At 40.9% G+C, this 19,036-nt stretch overlaps 2 protein-coding genes across 4 annotated transcripts in view; one reads left to right on the top strand and one right to left on the bottom strand.

The window, feature by feature from the left end:
* Positions 1 to 15,891, top strand: part of LOC308694895 (transcription initiation factor TFIID subunit 4-like) — a gene marked incomplete at its 5' end in the record, with an annotated part of 50,776 nt that extends 34,885 nt beyond the window's left edge. Inside the window, one exon of the mRNA XM_081372705.1 lies at positions 12,098 to 15,891. Coding sequence (XP_081228831.1) covers positions 12,098 to 12,271 — 174 coding nt within the window. The 3' untranslated portion in view covers positions 12,272 to 15,891. The remainder of the gene's footprint in view (positions 1 to 12,097) is intronic.
* A 1,288-nt stretch (positions 15,892 to 17,179) lies between these two features.
* kctd15b (potassium channel tetramerization domain containing 15b) overlaps positions 17,180 to 19,036 on the bottom strand; it is a gene marked incomplete at its 5' end in the record, with an annotated part of 33,818 nt that continues 31,961 nt past the window's right edge. For all 3 annotated transcript variants that reach the window (XM_081373076.1, XM_081373075.1, XM_081373074.1), the window contains one exon: positions 17,180 to 19,036. This exon is cut by the window's right edge and continues 1,370 nt beyond it.

Genomic DNA, 19,036 nt, shown 5'->3' with positions numbered 1-19,036 from the left:
ATGCAGCATATGAAATAGAGCGGCGCGGCCGGTCTATAAACATAGCAGTACAAACAGTAGGGCCGGCGGAGCGAGCCCATACAGCACATAAGCACTCATAAGGGTAGGAGAAAACGACATAGTCGGTCTCACATGAAGAGAAAAATTCCCACGCGGCAGAGAATAATGCGGGCGGCCAGCAGCGCGGGCCAGCACCGATAACAGCGCGTAACGGGAAATAGGAAACAGAACGGATCAGCCGGTCTGAGTCAAACACTTCACCCTGAGTAGTTACCAGAATAGCGCCAGCATATGAACGTAGTCTGCACACGGGAGCTGGGCAGAGCATACATGTCACTTATACTGACAATATTTTTGCCTGTAGGGCAGGAACTTCCAGGTTATAAAACCTCACGAATGTTGACGGGGAGGCCCAGCTCGCCGCCATACAAATGTCGTGGATAGAAATTCCGCTGGACCAGGCCCACGACGAGGCCATGCCTCTAGTGGAATGGGCTCTGATGCCCAGAGGGCACTGCAGGTGTTTGGAGGCATAAGCTGCTGCTATCGCGTCCACTATCCACCTGGACAAGCTCTGCTTCGAGGCGGCAAGACCTTTGGTGCGTCCGCCGAAGGAAACAAAGAGCTGCTTTGAACGCCTGAAAGCGGCGGAGCGCGTGATGTAAACTCTCAGCGCCCGGACAGGGCATAGGAGGTTATCACTGTCCCCACTATCGGATGCTGGCAGAGCCGAGAGGGAAATAACTTGTGCCCTAAACAGGGTTCCAATCGCTTTGGGGATGTAACCGTGCCTCGGTCTGAGAATGACTTTCGAGTCATTCGGCCCGAACTCGAGACATGCAGGGCTAACAGATAGCGCGTGCAAATCACCCAATCGTTTGACTGAAGACAGAGCTATCAGAAAAACGGTTTTAAGCGACAGATACTTTAGATCCACGGATTCAAGCGGTTCAAAGGGAAAAGCCTTTAGGGCCGCCAGGACCAAGGACAGATCCCACGAGGGAACCGAGGGGGGCCGCGGGGGATTCATCCGTCTAGCTCCTCTGAGGAAGCGGATAATGAGCTCATTCCTTCCCATTGCCCGGCCGCGCGTCGTCTCAGCGAACGCTGTAATAGCGGCCACATATACTTTGAGCGTGGAAGGGGATCTGCCCTTTTCCAACAGCTCTTGTAAGAAGGAGAGCACCCGCGGGACCCCGCATGCGCGCGGATCCAGGTTTTGAGTAGCGCACCATTTAGAAAACACCGACCATTTAGACGCATAGAGCCGTCTCGTGGAGGGGGCTCTCGACTGTGTGATCGTGTTCACGACCCCTTCTGACAGGTCAACGGGTATCCGTTGATCACCCATGCATGCAGCGACCAGCGCTCTGGATGGGGATGCCAGATCGATCCAGCGGCTTGGGAGAGGATCCTTTCTCACCGGGATCGGCCACGGGGGTGAGTGCGACAGCCTCACTAGCTCTGGGTACCAAGTTTGGTTTTCCCATCGCGGGGCTATAAGCAGCACTGAGTGGTGCGTTTCTCTGATCCTCTAAATGACCTGTGGCAACAGGGAGATCGGAGGAAAAGCATACAGCGGGAGGCTGGGCCATGTCTGGGACAGCGCGTCTTCGCTCTTCAAATAAAACTTCAGGCATTGAGCATTGTCTTTCGACGCAAAGAGGTCGATTTCCGCTCTGCCGAATAGGCGCCAGAGAAACTGGACTGTCTGGAGGTGCAGAGACCATTCTCCCGGGGGAATGTTGTCCCTGGACAGTCTGTCTGGACCGACATTCAGGTGGCCCGGTACGTGCGCGGCTTTCAGCGAGCGCAGCGAGCGGTAAGCCCACACGAGAAGGCGTTCTGTCAGCCTGCACAGATTCCTGGATCTGACACCGCCCTGTCGGTTCACATAGGATACCACGGACATGTTGTCCGAGCGGACTAGCACATGGTGATCCCGTATGAATGGGAGGAAGCGCCTGAGCGCGTTCTCGACCGCTATCATCTCCAAACAGTTTATGTGGAGGCATTTTTCCCGGTCTGACCATAGGCCAAAAGCCGGTTTGCCCTCGAACAGAGCGCCCCAGCCTGAGGTGGAAGCGTCCGTCGAGATAATTTTGCGGTGTGAGATAGCTCCCATTGTCACTCCCCGCTGGTACCAGTCGGCCGCTAACCAGGGCTTCAGAGCTGAAACGCAGCTCTGAGTCACTCTGATGCGAATACCGCCGGAAGCCCATGCTCTGTGAGGCACTCGGGCATTCAGCCAGCATTGTAGCGGGCGCATTCGTAAAAGACCCAGCCGAAGCACTGCTGCGGCTGAGGCCATACAACCCAGTAGCCTCTGAAATGTTTTGAGAGGTACGGTGCTGCCCGGCCGGAAAGACGCGGCCAGGCGTCGAATGCAGCGTGCGCGCTGTGTCGACAGGCGGGCCGTGTACTGATATACCTGACCGTCGAAGGCAAATCTCAAGAATGGCCTGTGACGGGGTATTATCAGGATCTGAAAAGCACGCGTCTTTTAGATCGAGAGATATAAACCAGTCCCTCGGGCGAATTTGCGCGAGAATTTGTCTGGTTGTGAGCATTTTGAACGGTCTTCTCATAAGAGCCTCGTTCAAACGTCTCAGATCCAAAATTGGTCTGAGTGCTCCGTCCTTCTTGGGAACGAGGAAATAACGGCTGTAAAAGCCCGACTCGCTCATGGAAGGGGAAACCGGTTCCATAGCCCTTTTGCACAGAAGTGTAGCTATTTCTGCTCGAAGTAGATGTGCTACTTCCCCATTCACTCTGGTCTCGATACGCGCTTGAAAGCGCGGAGGGCGGCGAGCGAACTGCAGAGTATAACCCTGTTTTACTGTGCTTAGCACCCGTTCTGATGCGCCTGGAATAGTTTCCCACGCTTTTGCGTGTGCAGCCAGGGGCAGAATGGCCTCCGGGCTCCGATCGCCGCGCATCGCGGGCTCGAGAGCTCGAAACGGAGGGGCGGGCGCGGCGCGCGCGCTCTTGGTGCTTAGATACGGCAGATCGCACGCAGCGATAGCTGGCCGTTTTACACACAGTGTCCCGGTGGCTTTAGACGGGGAACATAAAGTGTGAGGCGCGACGCGCGCTGGCGGCGTCGGGGCGAAAATGTTCGTTAGTATGTGTGAGCGCTCGAGGGCGGGCACAGGAGTTACATTCAGGGGCGGGCGCGGCGCGCGCGCTCTTGGTGGTTAGATACGGCGGATCGCACGTAGCGATAGCTGGCCGTTTTACACACAGTGTCCCGGTGGCTTTGGACGGGGAACATATAGTGTGAGGCGCGAAAATGTATGTGTGAGCGCTCGAGGGCGGGCACAGGACTCACATTTAAAACATGACCGGTCGTGCAAGGCCGTGTGACAGAGCGGGCAGTGAGTAGGTGTGGGCACGGAGAAGTGGACACGTGACCTACTTTTAACACTAAAGCGGCTTTTGCCTGCTTCATGAGAGTGGGCTCTGTGAGAGGCACGGGATGTATAGTGCTTGTGTACAGGGGTGAGCACAGAACGTGGGCACATTCACTGTACTAGAAACACATACGGCGTCAGCCGTGCAACCAGACATTATGCTCTTTTGACATTTTCTGGGTTGCCGTGAGAACGGCGGATGCGCGCAGGCGAGCGAGTAGATACCGGCTCGTTGACTGCGGGGTAAACAGCTGCAGTAGCCGTGGCAACGGGGACTGACAGAGCGTTAAGCTTCGACGGTGGTCCAGCCGCAGGGCTGCGGGATTTAACCGTCTTTTCTTCTCTCGTGTTTAGACGCTCAAAAAATACTCGAGCACCCTGAGAAGGTGTGGTGCGAGGGGCGGGTTCGCTTTCTGTAAGTAAGAAAGACTGGCCGCGAGCTCGGAGAAGCAAGCAGCATAAATTTTATTTTCCCCGAGAGCTGGGATCGAACGCGGGTCTCTCGCATGAAAGCCTATGATTCTGCCACTGAGCCACAGGGGAATCACATAGGCTTTCAGTTAGCGCGAGCATATAAAAAGCGACCTCATGTGTCGCGTCGGCGTTCGTTTGCAGGCGAGCGTGTGTTTAAAACAGGCTCGTTTACTGCAATAGTAATATTTCCAGTCGCCTGAACTTAAGAGGGGACTGAGAAATGTGTGAGGATTGGCGGTTGTCCAGCCGTAGCGAGACTAACACACTCTCTTCTCTTTTCGCCGGTGAGTGAGGCGCGCACGCTGAACGCTGCTCGTGACCGTCCGCTTTGTCATCCCTTGAACGGCGCAATCTGCACGGCCCAACGAGGGAGAGAGCGGGCTTGTTTTCTGTATGTAAGAAAAACTGGCCGCGAGCTCGGAGAAGCGAACAGCATAAACTTTAACTGCCGCGAGAGCGGGGACCGAACCCGGGTCTCTAGCTTGACAGTCTAGGATTCCGCCACTGAGCCACAGGGGAGAATACATTAGTACGCGGTTAGCGTCATCATGTCTTGTGACAGCGTTTGCTTGCAGGCGAGCGTGTATTTATAACAGGCTCGTATACTGCAATAGTAACAATTCCAGTCGCCTGAACTTAAGAGGGGACTGAGAAATGTGTGAGAATGGAGGTTATAGTCCAGGCCACGGCGGGACGAAAACACTCTGTTCCCCTTTCACCAGTGACGCGCGAGGACGGAGTAGCTTTCTTGTAACGTAAAGAGAGCTCAGACCGTCCGCTCCTGCCATCCCTTGTGAGCGGCGCAGTTTGCGCGGCTCGAACAGAGGGAGAGGAAACTCGCTCCGAGACCGTCTGCTCCTGCCATCCCTCGTGAGCGGCGTATTGCACGGCTCGAACAGAGGGAGAGGAAACTCGCTCCGAGGCCGTCCGCTTCTGCCATCCCTCGTGAGCGGCGTATTGCACGGCTCGAACAGAGGGAGAGTACGGGTATCTATCACATTCACCTCATCTCCTGACGCGGCGGCGGCGCGGGCAGAGCCGGCGGTTGAGCGGCCGGGAGGGAGAGGGCGAGAGAGAGCTCGAGGGAGAGGTTCCGGCGAGCTCCTCAGTCACAACAGTCTCCGGTGGTCGCTGCGAGCGGCGCTTCTTATTGCGCGGCCCGGCAGGGACAGGCGGAGCGACAGCTTGGTCGAAAGCTTCAAGTCGAGCCCGCAGGGTCGACATTGAAAGCTCTTCGCACTCGGAGAGTGCGGTGGCGGCGTGCCCGCGGCCCAGGCGGAGAGCGCAGAAAGGTGGCGGTCTCCGTTGCTGAGCGGGGCGCGGCACGAGCCGCAAAAACGAGGCGCTTTTACAAAAACGCCTCGTGCTCTTTTAGAGTACACACAGAAACAGTAATAATGTAAAGGATATGTCGCCGGATAGCGTAGCAGGCACGGATGGCTGAAGGCGGCGAAGACGGCCGGCTTCCTCAGGCGCTGTCCTAAGCTTGCTGGTCGCTGGTTTCAACGGCGGCGGCTCTCAAGATCCAGCGATGCGAAGAGCGTCGCTGAAGACAAGAAAATCAGAATTTTAGCCTGTGAGCGCTGAATATATACACGCTGGCCACGCCCATTCTGACGGTTAGAAGGGTGTGGAGGGCGCGAAGCGCCCTCATTGGTTGCCGCGTTCAGAGCGCTCACCGATAGGCTTAAGCAGTTGCAGCCGAGCAGCCAATGAGCACGCTTATTTAGCCTGCCTAGGTCTGTCGGCTGCTGCACTGCGTTGACAATGAATACAAAATTAAGGATAATTTTTTGGCTTCAGATCTCGAAGAAAGAAGACTTTCCCGATGCGTAAGCTACTTACGCAATACGAGAGAACCTCTCGTAAGAGAACACTCATACTGCAAACTTTCAGGAGGGAAACCTGCATTTCAATGACTGTAAATAATTGAGACAAGTTCAATGACTAAATAATCGTGTAGAAAACACTCATACTGCAAACTTTCAGGAGGAAAACCTGCATTTCAATGACTGTAAATAATCGTGTAGAAAACACTCATACTGTAAACTTTCAGGAGGGAAAACCTGAATTTCAATGACTGTAAATAATCGAGACAAGTTCAATGACTAAATAATCATGTAGAAAACACTCATACTGCAAACTTTCAGGAGGGAAACCTGCATTTCAATGACTGTAAATAATCGAGACAAGTTCAATGACTAAATAATCGTGTAGAAAACACTCATACTGCAAACTTTCAGGAGGGAAAACCTGCATTTCAATGACTGTAAATAATCGAGACAAGTTCAATGACTAAATAATCATGTAGAAAACACTCATACTGCAAACTTTCAGGAGGGAAACCTGCATTTCAATGACTGTAAATAATCGTGTAGAAAACACTCATACTGTAAACTTTCAGGAGGGAAAACCTGAATTTCAATGACTGTAAATAATCGAGACAAGTTCAATGACTAAATAATCGTGTAGAAAACACTCATACTGCAAACTTTCAGGAGGGAAACCTGCATTTCAATGACTGTAAATAATTGAGACAAGTTCAATGACTAAATAATCGTGTAGAAAACACTCATACTGCAAACTTTCAGGAGGAAAACCTGCATTTCAATGACTGTAAATAATCGTGTAGAAAACACTCATACTGTAAACTTTCAGGAGGGAAAACCTGAATTTCAATGACTGTAAATAATCGAGACAAGTTCAATGACTAAATAATCATGTAGAAAACACTCATACTGCAAACTTTCAGGAGGGAAACCTGCATTTCAATGACTGTAAATAATCGAGACAAGTTCAATGACTAAATAATCGTGTAGAAAACACTCATACTGCAAACTTTCAGGAGGGAAAACCTGCATTTCAATGACTGTAAATAATCGAGACAAGTTCAATGACTAAATAATCATGTAGAAAACACTCATACTGCAAACTTTCAGGAGGGAAACCTGCATTTCAATGACTGTAAATAATCGAGACAAGTTCAATGACTAAATAATCATGTAGAAAACACTCGTACTGTAAACTTTCAGGAGGGAAACCTGCATTTCAATGACTGTAAATAATCGTGTAGAAAACACTCATACTGCAAACTTTCAGGAGGGAAACCTGCATTTCAATGACTTTAAATAATCAAGACAAGTTCAATGACTAAATAATCGTGTAGAAAACACTTGTACTGCAAACTTTCAGGAGGGAAACCTGCATTTCAATGACTGTAAATAATTGAGACAAGTTCAATGACTAAATAATCGTGTAGAAAACACTCATACTGCAAACTTTCAGGAGGAAAACCTGCATTTCAATGACTGTAAATAATCGTGTAGAAAACACTCATACTGTAAACTTTCAGGAGGGAAAACCTGCATTTCAGTGACTGTAAATAATTGAGACAAGTTCAATGACTAAATAATCGTGTAGAAAACACTCATACTGCAAACTTTCAGGAGGAAAACCTGCATTTCAATGACTTTAAATAATCAAGACAAGTTCAATGACTAAATAATCGTGTAGAAAACACTTGTACTGCAAACTTTCAGGAGGGAAACCTGCATTTCAATGACTGTAAATAATCGAGACAAGTTCAATGACTAAATAATCGTGTAGAAAACACTCATACTGCAAACTTTCAGGAGGGAAACCTGCATTTCAATGACTGTAAATAATTGAGACAAGTTCAATGACTAAATAATCGTGTAGAAAACACTCATACTGCAAACTTTCAGGAGGAAAACCTGCATTTCAATGACTGTAAATAATCGTGTAGAAAACACTCATACTGTAAACTTTCAGGAGGGAAAACCTGAATTTCAATGACTGTAAATAATCGAGACAAGTTCAATGACTAAATAATCATGTAGAAAACACTCATACTGCAAACTTTCAGGAGGGAAACCTGCATTTCAATGACTGTAAATAATCGAGACAAGTTCAATGACTAAATAATCGTGTAGAAAACACTCATACTGCAAACTTTCAGGAGGGAAACCTGCATTTCAATGACTGTAAATAATCGAGACAAGTTCAATGACTAAATAATCGTGTAGAAAACACTCATACTGCAAACTTTCAGGAGGAAAACCTGCATTTCAATGACTGTAAATAATCGAGACAAGTTCAATTTAGGGCTGTGAAACAATTAATCGCGATTAATCGCATCCAAAGTTTGTCTTTACATAATATATGTGTGTACTGTGTATAATTATTTTGTATATATAAATACACACACATGCATGTATATATTTAAGAAATATTTGCTTAAATATACTGTGTATATATATATATATATATATATATATATATATATATATATATATAAATTTGTATTATATATACAAATAAATATTTTATATATAAATAACACATTTTTCTTAAATATATACATGCATGTGTGTGAATTTATATATACAAAATAAGTATGCACATTTATTTTGGATGCGATTAATCGTTTCACAGTCTTAGTTCAATTACTAAATAATCGTGTAGAAAACACTCGTACTGCAAACTTTCAGGAGGGAAAACTTCTGCCAATCCTATAAATAAGCGTTTTGTTTGTGTCTGAATGTTCAATAATAGTATCAACTTGACTGACAAAAGTTGAACTGAACAATGGCACTATTATCTTCTGCAGAGCCGCTTTACAGCTGAAATTTTATTTGTTTCATTATTGATGACCTTTGCAACTCTTCAGTTATTGAACTGAATTGAGCTGAAAAATTGTTATTGTCTTCTGTAGAGTTACTTTTCAGTTGAATTGAGATATCCGCAACATCTGCACATCGTTATTGAACTGAATTGAATCAACATTGAACTGACTTGAGTTAAATTAATTTGTTTCATAATTCACTGTTGATTCAATTCAGTTCAATAACAGTGTTGATGTTACAGTTCATCAATTATGAAACAAATTTGAATCAGCTATCAAAGCAGCTCTACTGAAGACAATAGTGCCATTACTCAGAACAAGTGTTGATTCAGTTTAGTTCAATAATAGTGCAGTTTATCAAATTATGAGGCGAGTTTAATTCAGCTATAAGCAGCTCTATAGATGACAGTTGTGTTGTTATTCAGCCTAATTCAGTTCAATAACTGTGTCACTGTTTGCAGTTCATCAATTATGAATTTAATTTGATACTCCTGTAAAGCAGCTCTACAGAAGGCAATAGTGTCATCGACAACTGCAACATCGACACTATTGAAGTGAATTGAATCAACATTGAACTGACTCGATTTGAATAAATGTGTTTCATAACTAGTGAACTTTGGAACATTCACACTGTTATTGAACTGAATTGAGATTTAATCCGTTTCATAATTGATGAACGAAATTGACAGTTACTGAACTGAATCAACATCTGAATAATCTTCCGTAGAGCTGCTTTATAGTTGAATATGTATTTCACGTCGCATGGTTTTCTTCCCTTGTCTCTTCCTCGAACTGTTTTTCTTTCTCTCAAACACATGTGAATATTCCGCACACAAACACAAACGCCAGAAGCCCGTCGGCGTGTCCAGGTAGATGGATGCGTTTGATTGGTCCAGGCTATGATTGGCATTAATTGCCATGGCAGAAGGCATGCCTGCCTTTCACATGAGGTCAACTCTGATTGGCCTGATGAGTCCAGATCTTGCTTCTGGAGGTCTTGAGGCCTGAGGGCGTCCCGAGCGCTGCCTGTCCTAAATTCACCCCACCTCAGCACACTCCACCCGTCAGATCCGCTGACGGCTCGCTGGAGACGAGACACAAGCGGCCACCATGCGTTCGCTGGCGTTTGCAGGATTCCTGTTCCCGTCAGATGGTTTCCATTAAGGGCTCCGTGTGATTTGTGTTTACCGAAAGCAATCAGTCTAATTGTGCGACGTATGCTGGAGAGAAAGACTTCGTTTCCGGTCTTCCCATCTGATCTTTTTCTGTTCTTCATGAAAGATGGAGGTCTGACTCAGCTGTGTAAAAATCCGTTTGTTTATTTGACTTCTCCTTCAGTTTATGCTTGAAAGCAGCAGATGAACAGGAAGTCTTGTGAGAATGGGCGAAGAGTAAACCCGTTCGAGGCAAACTGAGTATCTCAGTGTAATCCACTGATATTCAAGTTTAAGAAAAGACATTTTTTGATCATAATAACATCAGAAATGCTGAATTTTATTTAGGTTTTATCCCAAATGACTTCATTACATCAACTGCAAATAGAAGAGTGTCAGTGATCATGTGTCTCTTTCTTGTGTGAATCTCAACATGCTCTTTGGATCTGAAATAATTTTTATTTATATTATTTATTTAATTTCAATTCTTTTATTTCAATAAAAGGTTAGTTTTTTGGGGATTTTTTGGAATTAAAGAACAAAAAGATAAACATTGCAGATTTATTTTTATCATATTTACCAGGGGTGTGAATAATTCTGACCACAACTGTGCACTACAATATTTTATCTGGTAGGGCTAGGGCTGCACGATATTGAAAAATTATATTTAGTTTTTCTGTGATATATTGCGATATGAAAACATTTTCACCAGATGACTTGAATGGCTCTATTTGGAAATATTTAATAATTCTAGGATGATTGGGATGATTTTGTAGGGTAGTGAATCTGCAAAATAATAAAGAAATTACAAGCATATATAAATAAGATAGAACAAAGATAGAACACTGCATAGTCTGAATATATGGAATATAATTCGTCTTTGTTAAAGCTACAAAAGGGATTTTCTCTTTGTATTTTGTTGTTTGATTAACATTAATGACACAGCAGGTTTATTAGGCTGCTGTCACTTTAAGACCGAATGCACTGATCCAATATACTGATGCGCATCCGTTTTTTTCTCAGTTCTTTACGTTCACATAAGACATAAGTGAGGATACTCTACGAGACGGGCATTTTTACATAGTTTTTCGAGTCCGTACAAGCGTCTTCTTGCGCTCAAATGTTTTAAAATCGCTTGAATATTTAAACCAACAGGATCAAAAACGTGCAAATTATAAACTTTGCCTCTATGATGATTAAACTTAGCGATTAATATAAGAATCAAGTGTGTTTCGAGCTGTGTTGCCTGATACATATGGATCAAATCACCTTCATTAATATAGCGCTTTTATCAATACAGATTGTTTCAAAGCAGCTTTACACTGATAATAGGAAATTAAAGTAACAGAGATTGTTTTGGCTTTACAGCAGCTCTAGAATAAAGTTATTGTCCAGATAAAGTTAGTTTTAGATTGATTCACTTCCATTGCAAAAATCATTAGTTATTAACGTAGGGGCCGCTAAAACGACACCGTTTTAGATGAACACAGGAAACGTTTAATGTGTTCTGGCCGTTCATTTGCATGACAACAGTGTTTGCTGCTCGAGAACGCAAACTTTGAAATAGGTTCCAAGGTGCAAGTTGTGAAAATGTTATCATCTCTGTGTAAACTTCAAAAACGTGAATCTGTGAAGATGGTGACGGCGTGGATATCACGTGTTTAGTCTATAGATGCGCGTTTGAATATACGTGACCCTGGATCACGTCACCAGTACCAGTACATAGCCAACAATACATTGTATGGGTCAAAATTATTGATTTTTCTTTTATGCCAAAAATCATTAGGATATTAAGTAAAGATCATGTTCCATGAAGATATTTGGAAATTTTCTACCATAAATATATAAAACATGTATTTGTCTGAGTGAATGCAGCACAATCGCCAACATAAATGAACAACTTTAAAGGAGATTTTCTCAATGTTTTGATTTTTTTTTTTTGCACCCTCAGATTCCAGATTTACAATAGTTGTGTCTCGGCCAAATATTGTCCTATCCTAACAAACCATAAATCAATGGAAAGCTTATTTATTTAGCTTTGGGATGATGTATAAATCTCAATTTCAAAAAATAACCCATGTGACTGGTTTTGTGGTCCAGGGTCATATACTGTATGTGTGCAGGCGCATAGTCTTTCTATACAAATTGACATCGCCAAATCACTTGCCTGCATAATACAGACTTTTTAGTAGTTTCCATGCAAACTGGAATCATTTTGATAACATTTGAACTACAACTACAATCCCTATACTTGACTGCGATGTGACTAACGTGCTAAAAGTTAGCAATGCTAAAACGATATATCGTCCAGCCCTATTCAAGCGCAGTGTCAAACGTTACTGGAATCTGTCGTGAGTTGAGTCTTTCAATCCGTATGGTTTAATATGAGATCTGTGTTTTGTTCTCCTCAGGTGTCGGGGAGTTCGGCAGGTTCTCCGGCCGGATCGTCGGCCTCCTCCGGCTCGTCGCGACAGTATTCCCGACAGAGAATAACACGTGTCAATCTCAGGGACTTCATCTTCTACATGGAGCAGGAGCGAGAGACCAGCAGATCTCTCCTTCTGTATCGAGCTCTCCTGAAGTAGTGTACACTAACTGAACTCTGCACACTACCGAGGGATCACCCGACCAACACTTCCTTCAGCCCTGCGACGTGCCTTCAGCCCCATCAGTGTGTGTGACCTCGTGATCTCAGCGTTGCTTTTCAGACAAAAAGGTTTGGGAAAAAAAGAGAAACGACTAAGATGTACTTCACGTTTCCTGTTTTCTCCTCAACTTTATTAGGGAAATTGTATTTATGATAGTGAATTTTAAGGCTTGTGTCTCTGGCTTTGAGCCGAGGAGCGTTTGTTTGTTGTTTGTTTGTTTGTTTGTTTGTTTGTTTGTTTGTTTGTTTGTTTGTTTGGTTGGTTGGTTTTTGTGTATGAATGAATCTGACACTGCAAACATCATCACTTTCTTTATCAGTATTTTTATTTTGTTTTTACAGACATAAAAATATTCTAAAAACAAAAAGTTTAGGCGAAACACAAAATAGAATTTAATTTTTCTCAAATATCCCCTATTAGCAATTTTTAACAAGTTGTTAAAGACAACATTAAAAATGGAAGCTCGTCTTTTCTTCCCTATTGTGAGGAGCAAATGTGGGCGGGGCTTGATTTTGTCCATGGGAAATTGATTGGACGGTTGTGGTTTGCTATTGGTGGATCTGATGTGAGTGACAGGTTGCCCCGCCCACATCATCATCAGAGAAGAGAAGACATGTTGCTAATTTTCATTCGAGAATGCACATGATTTTAAAACAATAATGATGTGCACGGATAAGTAATTTATAATAAATACTGCATTATTCCATCATAAAATAAGAATCGTCAATTTTGATTTCATATTGACATTTCGTTTGGTTATGCTTAGAGCATCGTAATATTTCATGCATTTTTGCAAATTTTTGAGTGTAAAACAAGAGGTAAATCCTGATGAAGGTGAAGTGTTTTTGCAGTGCCGATGTCATTCTGCTGTATATTCAACACGGAGCGCTTACAGTGAACGATCTTTGAGACGAAACGCCTTGAAGTGATCCATGTACTTTTCTGGAAAAGAAATTGTGTTCTCTTAACCTTATGCAGACTTTCCCAAACACCATCATCATCATCAGTGTACAACCACATGGAAAACAGTTATTTACTTAGCATTTTTGTCTTGTTTCCATACAAACATCTAAAAAATCTCAAATCAAGATACATTTACTTGAAGGAAAATGATCATTTTTTGTCTGAAAACAACACTAATATCTTCTCAAAATGAAGTGAGTTTATGCCTAAAACAAGACCTAATATTTGCCAGTGGTGTCAGAGAAATAATCTTGTTTTCCCTTTGAATTAAGATCATTTTTCAGAACTTATTGGCAGATATTTCAAGCACAAACTCACTTCATTTTGATACATTTTTCAGTAAACAAAACTTAATATCTTCAGTCATTTTGCTTCTCCGTTAAATGTCTCCTGATGTAAGAATGTTTGGATATTTGTGCTGGAAAACAAGATCACAGTATTAAACTCCCCCGTGAAAAGCAGAATTTATCGGCTAAAACTCTATTTGGAAAACTTTTATCAGCGAGACTTTAATGTAAATAGACTTTTTGATGAATATTGTTTTTAAAAGCATGTATAAATGACTTTTCAGCAACACAACTAACACTTTAAACTCAAGTCTGTATTGAGGAATGAATCCCGATCATGAAGCTTCTGTGTGTCGATGTGATGTAAGTGTAATGTGTGTCCGTGAGGAGCAGGAATCCCGAATCAGGCCAGCCGAGAGCCGAGCGATAGCAATACCAACACGCAAACACACGTTTGACTTCTGTTCTGAAGCGTTTCTCATCTCGTACATCATCCCGTCTTAAAGCGGCACTACATTATGAAGACAAACACTTTCCTTTGGACTGACGTGCGCTGATGAATCCATTACAATAAGACCACGAGCATGCATTATGAAAGTACTAGCGCTTCATTTGATTTCATGTTTGTGTGTAAAACTGGATTTCACTGCCGATTCGTCCTGTTTATGTTAATGATGTTTAATCTCACTTTGCATTTTCACTGCAAAAAAATCATTTTCTCACTCAGTATTTTCTTGTCTTGTTTTCCAGTACAATATCTAAACATTCTGACATCAAGATACATTTGCTTGAGAAGCAAAATGACTGAAAATATTAAGTTTTATTTTCTGAAAGCATTTTTTTTTTAAATAATTTTCACGGCCCCCAGAATATGTTGATTTATGAATATCTGATGTCCAATATATCAAAAGAAAGAACAAAAAGCTTTTAAAGAAAGAACCCGTTTTAATTTAAAGAAAAAACATTTAATTCTAGCTTCATGCCTTCTTTTTTTATCAACACTTAAATGTAAGTTTCATAAAAAAGCTGTCAGACCATTCTCAGTAGTAACTGAATTATGGTCTGGCAAAGCTTCATAAATAACTCATTTCCAAAGGGGCGTCACCAACGGACGTCGCTCAAATGCCTCTGGGCGCAACTGGATAGACCTAAAACCAATCAGAGCGATCGTCAGCGTGTAAAGCCCGCCTCTACGTTTCTGATTTGGACGGATTAGAAATGGGCTTGAATGCCAGACTACTTGCGGAGCAAATCTAAATTTGCCGGAAGTTTGTCTGGGTTTTCGCAGTCTATAAAAAAGCAACATTCTGAACAAAAGTTGTATCTGTTAATATTATTTTATGGGCATGACATAAACTAACAATTAACAATTGTTCTATCATCTAACATTAACAAAGGTTAATAAATACTGCGACAAATGTATCGATTAATGCATTGAGTAACATTTACTAATGGGACGTTAACTTTTTTCGATACATTTTTCAGAAAATAAAACTTGATATCATAAGCCATTTTGCTTTTAAAAAGTAAGTGTATCTTGAATCTTGTGCATGTTTAGATATTTGTACTGGAAAACGAGACAGAAATGCAGAGGAAGTGTATTTTTTGCAGTGTATTTTCCTTTAAATCAGTGTGCCTGATTATTCCAGATAGATATTTTCAGTGATTGATGTCAGTCAAATATTATGATGAAGAACACGAGTCCCGTCCGGGCCGTCCTGTAAGCATTAAGTTTGGTGAGGGTTCGCCGTACATGATGTCAGGAGAGGTCAAGCTCTGTGACCTTTCTTCATTCTGGACCCTCTCGCTCTTCTATGCATCATGAATCCTGTTAAAGTGTGTGTGTGTGTGTGTGTGTGTGTGTCTGAAGGTTTTAGTTTCATTGGTTTTGATGTCTTCAGTGTTTCCAACGTCCAGTCGAAAACTTCGTTTTCTACCTATTTATATTTTATCATTCGCAATACGGTTCATTCCCTGACAGTCCGATGTGAAACAAGCACAAATGTATTTGTTGGGTCGTTTAAAGCGACTTTATTAATCTTCTGATTTCTGATTTCTGCTGGAGGCTCTTTCTATGACTTACGCTTTGTAGCCAAAATATTATTAGATCTCTCTTCATATTGTATTATGTGCACAGCTGGAATTTAATGTTTTGATCTATGGATGATTTGTATATATTGTTTACAAGACCTTGTGTTTATTAGAACTATCTTATTTTTGGTAAATTCTGTACATATCCTGAAATATTTCTGTTTGTGTGAACATACTTCTGTATTTGTACCTATTTTGTAAAGGAATAAATAAGCTGTTTACTAAACTTAAAAATGTTGTTTACATGTGTGTGGTTCACCGTTTCATAACTTTTATGATATATATATATATATATGTATATTTCTGACGCCATCAGCAGGTATTTCGATTTTTCTGAAAATATGACTTAATATCTTCACTTTGGTTCTCCAGTAAATGTATATTGATTCAAGAATATTTTGATATTTTTACTAGAAAACAAGACAAAAATACTGAGGAAGAAAATATTTTTTTTGCAGTTTATTTTCCTGTTTGTATGACAGATAGCTATTTTAAGATATTGATGTCAGTCAGATATATATTTCATAACTTTTTATGAAATAAATGCTGTATATTTATTCATTTTTTGTTGTTGAAATTTTAGAATGTTTTATTACATGTATAATTGTGTTTCTAAATATGATTTTAAAACACTTTATGATATGTTATGAATTTATCTAAATTGTATTTATTTTTTAAAAAAAGACAATATATTTACAATTTACATACAGTAGTGGCCAAAAGTGATGTCTGGGGGGGATTTTTGTTTTTAATGACCCTACAAATTTGAATAGATGTTCAAAAATATGCGAAAAATATTTTAGACATTTTAAAAAAGATATTTTAAAATGGAAGAACAAAACACTAAACTTGGTTAAGATGTTTGTCTGACAAAATTATTTGGCAAAAAAAAAAAAAAAAGGCAAACTACAGGTTTTATTTTGAAAACAATGCATAGAAAAAAAAGTTCACATGAAAAAGCAAACATTAATTGACATCTTCACCCTTTATTGAAATATTATTTAAAAGATAGTTTTTAAGATTTAGTAAGCATATTGTGTTTTTGTACTTGGAGTCAATAGTTTTATTTGTGATAATAATGCAATGAAACATGCAGAATTGTGTGTCATACAAAGAAAGTATGAACACATGCAAAAACAAAAGAGAACCAACAAAATATTAATAACTGTGTATGTATTTTTGTTTTTTTTTTGCATGCAAAATAAAACCTCAAGATGTAGTTTGTCCTTTTTGCCAAATAATTTTATCAGATAAACATCTTAACCAAGTTTAGTGTTTAGATTTTTCTTCATATTTAAAATATAAAATATTTAAAATATATATAAAATATTTTCTTCATATTTTGACGGTTGACAACTCAGAACTGAGAAGTCTATCAGTCATTTATCAATATTAGTGGCTGATTTATAGAAGTGGATGAAAAGCACAAACAACTGTCAGGTGAATATTACGCCTTTTTTATTATAGCAAATATGCAAGTAAATAAAAAAGAAGACACTGTAAATAAACACATGCCCTTTAATACCACAGTCTAATTATTAATACATTAAATAATGACAATTTTTCACCTTGGTAGACGTTTTGAAATGTTGAGGATTTTCTTTTGTCATTTGTATGTACATATCATATTGCTTTGCTCATGTTTAATCCATCAGTCTTCTCGTATTAAAGCGGTGTCAGTATGGGGGTTTTTAACATTGGGTCTGTTTACAAAGAGAAACTGTTTCAATATTCAAATAACTGTACATAGTACCAGCGTTTAGGCCTGATGAAGTGTTTCACCCGTGTCCTGAATGCGTTACGACAACATGTAAAGGAATCCAACGTAAATATGCATCATCTGAAAAGCACAACTTCTGTTCAGCAAACTTTGATCATCGTGTCTTGGGATCGACGACATTGTTTAATCCGCACCGGGATTCACTCTTTTGAGTCCACATGATCTGAGCGCTCTGTGTGTGTTGGGTTTGTAAATGCACTGCCCTGGGAATGCATGCTGGGATTGCTCTCTCTCTCTCTCTCACACACACACACACACACACACACACACACACACACACACATGAAAGGGCTGGTTGGTCATTCCCTTTGTGACAGAACTGGACCAGATCTGGGTCAGATCTGCAGAAGCAGTGGACTCTTAATCAGACGACTGTGTTCATGAACACTTTCAGAGTCCAAACCGCATCAATCTGGAGATTAAACTCGGCTTTAGACGGACAATCAGAACGAGGTGGTTTGTTTTTGATCAAGATGTTTGTGTTGAGAAGAAACGGCATGTGTGAGTCACACACACACACACACAGACTGGAGGAGTTTGTTCTTCTGTTGGTCTTTGATCAGTCCTCGACCCAGATCAGTGCTGTGATGATGAAGATGAAGATGATGAAGATGACCCGTGTCTACACTGGACTCGCTAACGGGACCGACGGCCGAGAGCTTGAGGATCAGCATCAGACATACATCAGAAAAACAATCACAGCAAAAATGTATACAAAACGCCACAACTTTGTAGACGTGGTTAAATAAAAAAAGGACATAACCCTCCTATTGCCTTAAGAAAAGAGTCTGTTTTATGATTCTTCAAACTTTCATCATCTAAAAATCACGTTTTAATTCTGAATTATAGATTTCACTGTATATGCACACTGGTGTTTAAAAGTTTGGGGTCGGTCGGTTATATTTTTAGCTCATATATGTAGTATAGTAGTGGGCAAAAGTGATGTTTGTTTTTAATGTCCCTACAAGTTCAATGAAACCATCAAAATATGAGAAAAATATTTTTAATTATGAAGAAAAACAAAACATTAAACTTGGTTAAGGTGTTTATCTGATAACATTATTTGGCAAAAAAGGCAAATTACAGCTATAGGTTTTATTTTACATGCAAAAAAAAAAAAAACACAAAGCTCATGAAAAAGCATATATTGACTAGAAACATAATAAGTTATTAATATTTTGTCGGTTCTCTCTTGTTTTTGCACTTGTTCATAATTTCTTTGTACGACAGCCCGGCCAAAAATTATGTTGGCACAATTTGTCATGTTTCATTGCGTTATCATCACGAATAAAACAATCGACTCCAAACACAACTACACAATATACTTACTAAAAATAATTTATATATAAATAATATTATACATTATATATATATATATATATACATATGTATAATATTAAAATAAAGGGTGAATATGTCAATTTTGCTAGGCAGGACATCACTTTAAGCCACTACTGTACATATACATATATAGACAATTACTGTATTTAATGTTTAATATGATTTTATTTTTTTAGATTTCATTTAAAGTGTTTGGACAATAGAAGGGTTAAATCTATCGGTTAAAGAGCACATTACAAG

The sequence above is a fragment of the Scardinius erythrophthalmus genome (assembly GCF_964197995.2).
Source record: "Scardinius erythrophthalmus genome assembly, chromosome: 8".
In the NCBI taxonomy this organism is placed as follows: Eukaryota; Metazoa; Chordata; class Actinopteri; order Cypriniformes; family Leuciscidae; genus Scardinius; species Scardinius erythrophthalmus.
The sequence above is the reverse complement of the archived record's forward strand: the minus strand, read 5'-3'. Positions and strand labels throughout refer to the sequence as shown.